The sequence below is a fragment of the Taudactylus pleione genome, unplaced genomic scaffold (assembly GCF_031769625.1).
Source record: "Taudactylus pleione unplaced genomic scaffold, aTauple2 ptg000351l, whole genome shotgun sequence".
In the NCBI taxonomy this organism is placed as follows: Eukaryota; Metazoa; Chordata; class Amphibia; order Anura; family Myobatrachidae; genus Taudactylus; species Taudactylus pleione.
This window is the reverse complement of record NW_028284752.1, coordinates 679,343-690,438: the sequence shown is the minus strand read 5'-3', so window position 1 is coordinate 690,438 and position 11,096 is coordinate 679,343. Positions and strand designations below refer to the sequence as shown.

The 11,096-nt window shown below is 43.7% G+C and overlaps 1 protein-coding gene and 1 non-coding gene across 2 annotated transcripts; one reads left to right on the top strand and one right to left on the bottom strand.

Moving 5' to 3' along the window:
- On the bottom strand, positions 1-322 carry LOC148508696 (small Cajal body-specific RNA 2). The gene has a single exon (XR_015869554.1).
- Positions 323-698: 376 nt separating this feature from the next.
- DDX5 (DEAD-box helicase 5) lies at positions 699-10,018 on the top strand. The gene is made up of 13 exons (XM_088444193.1): positions 699-860; positions 2,491-2,653; positions 2,825-2,921; positions 3,001-3,134; positions 3,215-3,280; positions 4,459-4,600; positions 5,025-5,185; positions 5,262-5,434; positions 5,735-5,845; positions 6,255-6,316; positions 6,392-6,451; positions 7,582-7,800; positions 9,322-10,018. Exons 1-13 carry the CDS (start codon positions 820-822, stop codon positions 9,705-9,707), a joined length of 1,815 nt encoding a protein of 604 aa, XP_088300319.1. The 5' UTR covers positions 699-819; the 3' UTR covers positions 9,708-10,018.
- Positions 10,019-11,096: the final 1,078 nt, after the last annotated feature.

Here is an 11,096-nt window from a genome sequence, read left to right as displayed (position 1 = left end):
TTGGATCAGAATCGCCTCTATACTCATAAACCGGTAAACCAGTTTAGTATATCTGATCAACTCATCACTTCCAGAGAAACAGCCTGTAAAGCCAGAATCTGGGCACACAGCCCCCGAGAGGAGCATAGCCCGAGAGGTACTATCATATCAGCCCCGGTGCAGGCATCGACACACGAGGAGATCAAATAAGATCAATGTGTAATTGAAGAGAGCAGCTGCATACAAACAACTAAAAAATAATAAATGTAAAAATAAAAAATATATATACACTACCACACCACACGCACAGAGCCTAAACTCTACCACTCACTCACTGCGTCTCTCAATCGCATCCTGCAGAGCCTCCCTCTCATATACTGCTGGGCTGCCATTGTACCGCCCACGTGACTGCGGCTCCAGCTCCGCCCGCCATTTTTTTTCCGGGCACTGTTCCGCCACGCCCACATTGACCACGGTCAGTTTTATTGTTTTAACCAGACTAGAATCTCTTGCACAGCCTCATATATCTGCAAAAAGTACCACTGACATATTCCAGGGTTTAATAAACTAGGCCCAGCGTAGATATTGGCTTGTGAGATCAATAGGCGCGCCCTGCCCTTACGGAAGATGGCGCTGGTCTCTATAGAGCACCGCCCCGAGCTGGCGGAGTGATCCATGTGACGTCAGAGTGCAACGCCCTCATCTGCGGACGTTTTGCCGGCATCTGTCTCTCTATTTAACCGGCAGCCGAGCTGCATACATCTCCCCTCTCATCCTCAGCAACTTCCCCCCGAAACTTACCCAGCTGTGCTCCTGGATTTCTCCGTAACCCAACACATCATGCCTGGATACAACGATAGAGACCGTGGCCGCGATAGAGGGTGAGTTTCTCGCTTCTGTTAGTCATTGTAACGGCTGTGCCCGTGCTGATGCTGGCGGTGTGTGGCTCCTTGTCTTGCTTCTGTAGTGATACTAACGGGGTATGGTGGGGGCGCCGGATGGTATTTGCTGCTGGACGGTGTATTATATGTCTAATTTTTTTAAAATATATATATATATATATATTATTTTTTTTTTGGAGGGGGAGGTGGTGATGTCTGCGGTGTCTTTCGGGGGTGATCGGACCTGTTGGTGGGTGAATGTGCCCCGCGATGATGGCTGTCTGTGTAAAATGGAGGTTCCACCATGCGGCGATTGAACAAAATGCCGGCTCTTTGTCTTCTCTCAAAATGGCGGAGCGGTGGGGGAGGGGGATGTGATGCTGCCGGCATCTTGTCTCTAGCTTAGAGTGCTAGCTCTTGGGTCAGGCTGCTTAGTATAACTGTATATGCCGACTATTGTTTGTGCCTCCTCCCTGGATCCGTGTGCTGTGGATGTCTTTCATAAGGGGAGATGTGCTGTGTATGCCCGGGCGCTGCTGCATCATTAATTGCTGCTGTTTCCTCCTGTGTGCCGGTAGCTGATGCTGGCGGAGGGGCTAGCTATCACCCGGGGCTATGTTCTGGCGGAGGGGCTAGCTATCACCCGGGGGGCTATGTGCTGGCGGTGTGATGCCGGCATTGGGGACCGGATCCCCCTCAGGTCACTGTCTGCAGTGCAGGCACCGTAGGACCTGTGGCGTACTATTGAGTATCCCATTCACTCCTGTGCTAGCCGCAGGGTGTAACTCCTCGTATACCCCGATACCGGTGACTTATGTTTTATTGAAGGGCGGTAGGTTATTCCCTGAATCCCCCCCGCCCCCCTATATATATTTTTTATCTTTTTTTATTTTTACTAGTTATGTAGCGCACACATAATCCGCAGCACTTTACAGTGAATATCTGGCCATTCACATCTGGCCCTGCCCCAATGGAGCTTAGTCTGTTCCCTACCACATCTACACACGTACACATTAGGAGATAGAGATATAGATATATATTCTTTGTCCCTCACTTTTTCCTTTCGTCTGCCAGTGTGACTCAGTATTAGTCAGAGAAGCGATGACTGAAGGCCTGTCATTTCCCAGCAAAGTGTCATTCCTATGTTGGCCTCTCTCCAGTTATCTGAGCGTGTACTCTATTTTATTAGTGAACACTCCTCCAAATGACTGACTTTATAGTTATACAATTAGTAGTGAAGGGTGTCTATGTTTAGCTTCACTGTAACATCTGATGTTACCACATCTGCTGTTTCATTACTTTGGATGAAGCATTGATATGCCAGGTGTACAGTGTCCTTTATATGAGCACTTACTGTACTGTGACTTGTAATTGTTTCTGGGAAAGGCGTAGCTAGATGCAAGTTGCCGGTATCTGATTTCTCACTTCTTCCTTCTGCGTCATTGCACATTGCATCATCTATTTTAACATCCTGTCTTGCATTGCTGGCTGTGCTCAGGCTGTTTCTGATACCAGACAGCGGTGTATTTGGATAAGTTAATGAAAGGCATTCCCTATTGTAGGCTTTGATGATAAATATTGTATTAGTTAGGGGCCATGTGATTGCATAACTAGTTTAATTTTGTTACAGATATGGTGGTGCTCCACGTTTTGGGGGAAACAGAGGTGGTCCAGGTGGGAAGTTTGGGAACCCCGGAGAGAGACTGATAAAGAAGAAATGGAACCTGGACACACTGCCAAAATTTGAGAAGAACTTCTATCAGGAAAGCCCTGATGTGGCAAGACTTGCACTGGTAAATTAATATTCTTTGATTCTCTATACATGTTGAATAATATAGTTGCAGAGCATTAGTATGGTACTCTTGGGTATAAAATTCCCATCTCAAGAATTTTTTTTTTTTCCTAAAGATTGTCCACCCCAAGTGCTGATTGAATCTGTTTTTTTTTTTTTTTTTTTTGTGCAGCAAGAATGTGACCAGTACAGGAGAAGTAAGGAGATCACAGTTCGTGGTCATAACTGCCCCAAACCTATTCTACAATTCCATGATGCAAACTTCCCAGGTGACCACAGTTGCTTGTTTTAAGTATGTTTAATGGTGGTTCTTTAGTGAATTGTGTTGACAAATATGTCCTTTAATAGCTAACATAATGGAGGTGCTGAAACGACAGAACTTCACTGATCCAACTCCTATCCAAAGCCAGGGCTGGCCGGTAGCACTTAGTGGGCTGGATATGGTTGGTGTTGCAATGACTGGATCTGGAAAGACACTTTCTGTAAGTATTTGTAACATTTGGATCAATCTTAATTTTTTTTTTTTAAATGGCACAATAATGAAAATGCTTTATTTCCACAGTACCTTCTCCCAGGTATCGTCCACATCAACCACCAACCATTCCTACAGAGGGGAGATGGGCCAATTGTAAGTTTCTTTTCTGAGATGTCTATTTTGAGTGTTTGCACAATCTGCGTCAGGTGCACCTCTGGGACTCCCAGGCTCGGGCGCAGTGTGCCTCTTAGAATTGAGTTAATTAGGTGCTAATGACTATTTTATGACTCTTAAAGTGATCAGTGACCTTCATTAGGATGTACAAAGAATATATGGAAATCTGATTCACAAAACCACAATTATTAACCTTAACGCAAGTAAAACAAAAACGACTTAATTTTAATAGGCAGTTGCCTAGGAGGCCACCCTGGACAAACCTACATATTTCTGCAAAATACCCATAACCTTTGTAATTTTCATTCATAAAACAAGCAAAATACACAAAATTGAGAAAATAAAAACTTTCCTTCAAAAGCTGGACTAGTTCGGGCGCAATGAGCCTGAGACCAGGATGGTCACTACTGCACTCCATGCAGGCAGTGGGAAAACTGACTAGGCGGGGTTTCAAACAGCACCTAGAGATAGGAAGGTACTAGGAGGGCAGGCCCCTGTGCCCCTTGCTGCGGAGAGGTGAGCAAGAACAGCTTTGTGGTGCCTGTCAGGCCAGCTGTGCCTGTCACAGGGTTAAGAGAACCTGTTCCCTGGCTTAGCATATGAACAGGACCAGTTTGTAACTACCTAGTCTGTGCCCTGTTTTGCATTATGCTACAAGTGGTCCACTAGTGTTCACGCTAGCTCCAGGCGTGCCCATCACTTACTCAAATACCGGGCAGCCCCCAAGCACTGCTGACAGGGAGAATAGATGCAGGGTGCATGTGCCCAGCATCTATTCACTGGCGGTGACTGGAAGCTGCAACCCGGGGGTGAAGACTGCATCCACAGGCTGAAGGCAGGACACCCTTCGCAGCGCCCTGCTAAAACTCTCTAGCAGGAATGCTAGTCCACAGCACTGTACATACATATATAGGACTGTACAGGTTACACCAATACAGTAACCTAAGTGGGACACAAGTAACAATTGGCACTAAAATTCTCCATACACCATACAGCTGAGAGGGTGAAGGCTGTCATTGAAGATCTAGAGAAGTCAGACAGTAGGGACGAGGAGCCTGCTCACTAGAAAAATAAGAGAACATTGAGTAGGGCCCTAAGTTAGAGGCACTTATTTTTAAATACTACAGATAACTTTTTATATATTTTTTTTCCCTCAGCTCCTTGTGCTGGCACCTACCCGAGAACTGGCTCAGCAAGTACAACAAGTGGCAGCTGAGTATGGCAGAGCTTGCCGCTTGAAGTCCACCTGCATATATGGGGGGGCCCCCAAAGGGCCCCAGATTCGTGATCTAGAAAGAGGTGAGCTGATCTATCAATTGGGGCAATAATACATTTTGTAGATTGCAGGTATTTTTAAACTTATTTTACACACTCTATAGGGTTTACAGATCAGATTCTGCCCAAAAAGTAATTGGAATTGGTGAATCAGGTTGTCAAAGTTGTATTTCAGACTAAACTGGACTGTAGATTGCTGCTATACATTAGCAATCAGCTGATTTGCAGGCCATTACTAGTAAAATAATGAGCCTTTCCAGACTGGCAGATCTTTCCTGAAACTGATCTGCAAATCACTAATGTATGGGTGCAGATGGGAGAATCTTTAAATTGGGAGAAGGGAGAATTTTTTTTTTTGCGCTGCAGATGTATGAGCCCCTTTAGTTTGAGCACGCACTCCTATTTTCAGCATATCAAGGTTAATCAAAATATAAATGTCTTTCATTAGGTGTTGAAATCTGCATTGCAACACCTGGCCGGTTAATAGACTTCTTGGAAGCCGGAAAAACCAATCTCAACAGATGTACATACTTGGTACTTGACGAAGCTGATAGAATGCTTGACATGGGTTTTGAGCCTCAGATCAGGAAGATTGTGGACCAGATTAGAGTGAGTATCTGATAACATTATCTTGCAGTCTGTTCAGCTGATGATCTGCAGACCTAACGTATTGTTCTATCTCCAGCCTGACAGACAGACCCTGATGTGGAGTGCAACCTGGCCCAAAGAAGTACGACAGCTCGCAGAAGACTTTTTAAAAGATTACATTCACATTAACATTGGTGCACTGGAACTAAGTGCTAATCACAACATCCTTCAGATTGTTGATGTCTGTAATGATGGGGAAAAAGATGACAAGTATGTATACTACAAATAATATTGTAATGCCTTAGCCTCTGCAGTTAACTGTCAAGTATGCCAACAGTAATATGGTCATGAAATGGCATTACTATGTATAACTGAAAAGTTGTCATAAAGTGACCATTTCAAATGCAGCTTTTGAACTTATCTAGATCTCTAATTCCTCATAAGAATTTAAAACCTTGCTTTTCTCCTTTATACTCTTGTGTGTTTTTGTTAAGACAATAACATTGTCCCCTGTGCTCATTATTTGAGGTTACTAGTAAGTCTAACTTGACATCCTATCTTTGACTTTAGACTTGTCCGTCTGATGGAAGAAATCATGAGTGAGAAGGAAAATAAGACTATAGTATTTGTAGAGACAAAAAGGCGCTGTGATGACCTCACTCGCAAGCTCAGACGAGACGGGTGAGTGGATACACAATGGTCTGGCTTGGTGCAGAATTGATTGAGGCTGCATCCAGTAACGTAACTTGAAGCAGATGTAGTATTGGCACTAATTGAGGTACATAATGCGTTCCATGCACCTGAGAAATGCAATTGGTTTGCAGCCATTGCATGTGAACTTGTGCTCTAACATGGAATGTTGGTAAGAAATATATGCAGCACTCTACTTTGGAAAGTGCACTTGAATGCAAAATACCAACAAGTCTTAAATGTCCTAATACCCTGAGTTGGCAGACTTTCCAGTTTTAGTAGCATAAACTTCCTTAAACTGTTGCTCATTAATACAGGACTTAAATTTTTACTAGTTCAAGTAGCCCTGTTTAATGCATGTAATCGTTACTGTCCTATTAACTTGCATGTCCTGTTGCAGGTGGCCAGCAATGGGTATTCATGGTGACAAAAGTCAACAAGAACGTGACTGGGTTTTAAATGGTATGTATTGCATCTAGTGACTTAACCCAATTTATGGAGTGTCTTTTTGTTAATTTACTTTTGTTTGTTTCGTAGAATTCAAACATGGCAAATCACCAATCCTCATCGCCACAGATGTTGCTTCACGAGGCCTAGGTCAGTACTAAACATTTACAATGAGTACTTCACAGTATTCGAATTTTTTTTTAAAGAAAGTTGACTGCTTTCTTTAACCTCTGCAATTCTCTTTGAGTTTTGTTTTTCACAAAGGTGCGGTCTTTGTGGCATGGCCTAGGCATGACATTCGGAGGACTCGAGGGGGACGGAGGACTAGTGGAAATCGGCTGGCTGCTCCCAGTCGAGTAGAGAGGTGGAAAGCTGAGCATCGTGTGCCAGTATCTTCAAAAGGCAGAGACTTTATTTAACCCCACAAAAACTGCAATTCCCATGACCTTTGCATCCTCCCCTACTCTGGTCCCATGCTTTGCATGCTTGTCATAATGCAGCACTGTTACTCGTAACACACACGCTTTGCGATAAGGCGAGTTTCAGTGAGGATCCGGCCAATATATGGTACCTTGCCTGGGAGAGCAGGTTGTCTTGTTTGTTCTCTGGTTCTAAGCCTTTTGTAGACAAATTGGTGAGTACTGGCACATGAATGAGTGTATAGAATGGGCAGGTGGAGCAGCACTCCTCGCCTCTGCAAAGTTTCACGATCCTCCCTCACCTGTACCGTAGTCGTCATGTCGAGACCTGCCTGAGGGGACAAATTCTCAAGTGAACCATGCTTCTTGGAAGCTCTTGCCTAGACAACAGGTGTACCAAATAACCTGCTGGTATCGGTGTTCCCCCATATAGAGTTGGGGAGACATGGTTATAAGGTCTTGGCAAGACAATGCAGTGAGTGGCTCTAGTATTGAGCTTCTAATGAATGTGAGGGGACCAGGTGCAGTTCTCTCGAAGGTCCTTGAATCGAACCCTTGAGGAGGCTGCTGCCAGCTTTAATGGCCATACTGCGGAGAAGCTAACAGATGTCACTTGAAATTGATAGGGAGACTGAGTGGGCATTGCATACTCCTGGTAAGGTGTGTGTTTGGTGGGAGCAGACTAGGTTTGTTTGTGTGGTTTTTTTATTTTTTCCTCTCCACTCTATCTTAACACTTCTTCTTTTCAGCCCTGATTCCTCATTGAAATGTTCACTTATCTAACTTGTCTTTTCGGTCTGGCTGTTGTGGTGTGCAAAACTCTATTTGCTGTCCTGTTTGCCACACTGCAACACTTTACAGATGTGGAAGATGTGAAATTTGTCATCAATTATGACTATCCTAACTCCTCTGAGGACTATATCCATCGCATTGGGAGAACAGCCCGCAGTAGCAAAACTGGCACAGCCTACACATTCTTTACCCCCAATAATGCAAAGCAGGTCCATGACTTGATCGCTGTACTCCGTGAAGCTAACCAGACAATCAACCCAAAACTACTCCAATTGGTAGATGACAGAGGTAAGTGTGGCATGACTGCTAATCTCAACTTAAAGCTGCTATATATTATGGGCAGGCAGTCTGTGTTGTGAAGGCAACAAAATGCCATTGGTTGACTTTTAATATTGGTCCAGGCAACAGATGGCTGCTTCTTGATCCTCTGCAGAGTAGTCACTACTTGCACAGATCAGCATTTTATTTACCTGTTTTAAAGCAGTTAAGACTATGGCCTCTTGTGTATGACGAACATATAGTGGGGTCTCCTCATATGCTGAATTGCATTCCTTCATAGTGTATTACTCCAAAGCTGTGATGCTTAACCTTATGCCTAATAGGACTGTTAAATGCTCTGACGCGGTCCTACTATATATGCATATGTGCTCCTGCGCCAATGTTCAGGTATCTGTTTAATGTTCAGTTATACATAACTAGGTATTTGGGCATAGCATTTACTGTAAACATGGCATGGGCCTTCATAAATCCATCCACCCACCCACCCATTCAAAGCATACTGCTTTACTCTTTGCTTGCATTGCAGTAGCCACTTTTTTAAAAAGAGACCTTGTACTAGTGGATTACTGGAGAGGTTGTACCCATTTATTTAACCTAGGAAACTTTAACATTTGTATACCAAATGGACTGGATAGAATATTCAATTGATGTAGTGCTGAGCTTTGTTTACCTGCCATTATACTGAAATGCTCTACAAGCTGTCTGACATCATGGTACAACTTGGAAACATTGTCATGGGGCTCTCTCCACTTAAGTCCTTGAAAGTGTTGGATTGTGCTAATGTCCCACTAGTGCTACACTCCACTATTGTGAAACCTGCATTTCCTTTGTATATATTCTAGTTACTGCACCTTTATAAAGACTGCTGGTTTGAATGTCCATTACCCTACTTGGAACATATTTGGACATTGCTTTTGTGACTTGCAATAAACCTATATTAAAGACTAGGGCTCTGCCATGATTATAACCTTTATACACATATATAACTCTGCTGGCCCATTTTATTAAATGGGTAATGCATAAGATTTCAGTCTTTATCATTCATCCCTGAAGCAGATTAGTGACCAAACAAGAATTCGGAAGAGGTCTCCTAATTAGTAAGACATAATTTTCTGAATTTGATCACAACAAGATGGCATCTGTTCTTGGAGCCATGCTGCTTCCTACGGGAAGAAGTCCCAGTTTGTAAAGCAGGAACCATTTTGCTCTCTGCAGCCTGTTGTGTTAGCGTGTATGGGAAAAACCAAGTCAGAATTGCTTATGTTCACTGCGCAGTATGTTATGATGGGGATTGCAGGGAGGAGTTTTTTGGATGAACATATTGAATTATGTCAATGTGTTGGTATCCACTGTTGCTACTTGCAGTGAGTTGCATAGTAAATTGGCACTGCCTCTCTGCAGTGTTTAATGAATTGTTCCTAAAATTTGGAATCTAGTCTGAATCTTTCATGTGATATCAGAATAATGAACTGGCTGCTTAAACGGTCACCTGTCTGAAATGTAACCTATTTTCTGTTAACTTGCATACAGGGCGCTTCAGAGGCCGAGGAGGAATGAGTGATCGTCGTGACCGCTTCTCTTCAGGCAAGCGGGGTGGGTGGGACAGGGAAAACTACAACAGAGGGTTTGGTGCCAAGAGAGACTTCGGGAACAAGTCCATGAATGGCTTTGGGGCACAGTCATATAGCAATGGTAACAACTTCAACAATGGCTACAGTGCACCCACAGTCCAAGGAGGCTTTCGGGGTGGAGCACAGAATGGTACCTATCAGAACAGCTTTGATGCCAGTCAACAGTATACCGCACCCATGCAGAATGGAATGAACACACAAGCGTACACATACCCAGCAGCAGCAGTTGCTGCAGCAAACCCCATGATAGGTTACACAATGCCTACAACGTACCCCCAGCAGTAAAGACGCACAGTCAGTGTCTTCGTTTTTGTTTATTTTGTTTCCCATCCTTGCTCTTTATATTGTGTTTTTCAGAACAGGCTAGTTATTTAAGAGAAGTCTCTACAGGATGTGCAGAAAGGTCTACTGCGCAGCAGTGACTGTAGTGCACTTTTTCACTATTTAAGTTGACTGTTTCTCTACATTCCTGAAGAAATTTTAGTTCCTTTTTTGTACTAGAAAATGCAGCCAGTGTTTTCACAGTTAATGTACAGTGATTTGAAGTACTGTAATGGAGGCAATGCATGGCCTTCAATAAAGATCATCTAACTCAACATGTCTGACTCAGTGATTTAATGTAATACATTAACAAGGAAGTGTTGCTTCTCAGATTCCCAGTATTCTGCTCTTGGCATTGGCTTTCATTAAACTCAAACTTCTCATTGCCAGAACAAACCGTAAGTGAGCAATATTGCTTTATGTGTAAATGTTAGTATGGTGATCCTAAAGTAAAAGTAGCTAAGCTTAAATAACTCCTGCAGCTGCCTTGTATCTTGACATGTCCTGTGGTTGACACCCCCCCTCCCTCCCTGTAGATGCAGGGGTGGGCAATAAGTGGCCCTCCAGCTGTTGCTGAACTACAATTTCCAGTGTGCCCAGCAACAGGCTTAACATGGCAAAACTGACAAGGCATGCTAGGATGTGTAGTTTAACAGCTAGGGGATGATTATTACCCACCCCTACTGCAGGCCATGAGGTGGGGAAGAAATAAGGTAGCCCTGTAAAGTCTCTCACCAGCACAAGTTACTTTATTCAAAGTATACTGATTCCAAATAAACATCTCTAGTCCCAAACATTATTTGCATGCTTCTACACTGAGGGCCTGATTCAGTTGTATGCAGTACATGGCAGCTTTGTCTAAATAAGCTAATGCTGCAGGAGGTGTCCAATGTCTGAACAAGTGCACCCTGCAAGCTTCTATGATCCACTGCTGCAGCTGAGAGCCTTTTTTTGTAAAAGTGTCATCTGAATAACTGGGAAGTCCAACTCTGCCTGCATTGAGTGGTGATACATCATTGTTGCAGCTTGTCAATCATGTTGCAGTCAGTGGTCTGCATGTCTGAATTAGGCCCTAAGATAAGTGTTTGCTACCTATCCAATGTTGAAAGGTGAGGGACTGCAGTTTCCTATCCTAAAGACAGGATGTGCAGTGGCCCTATCTGGGTTATCCAACCTGGGACACCGCAAACGCTGATTGGATGTTCCTGTGTCTGGCAGAGACCCAAGAACATCGAAACAGCAGAGACAGCATTCTGACACTCTGAAAGGGGTTAATACCACTGTCATTAGTGATGGCTAATTGGAGTGAAGTGAACAGTTTGCTGTCAGAAGCTGCTTCGTGCTCACTAGCTG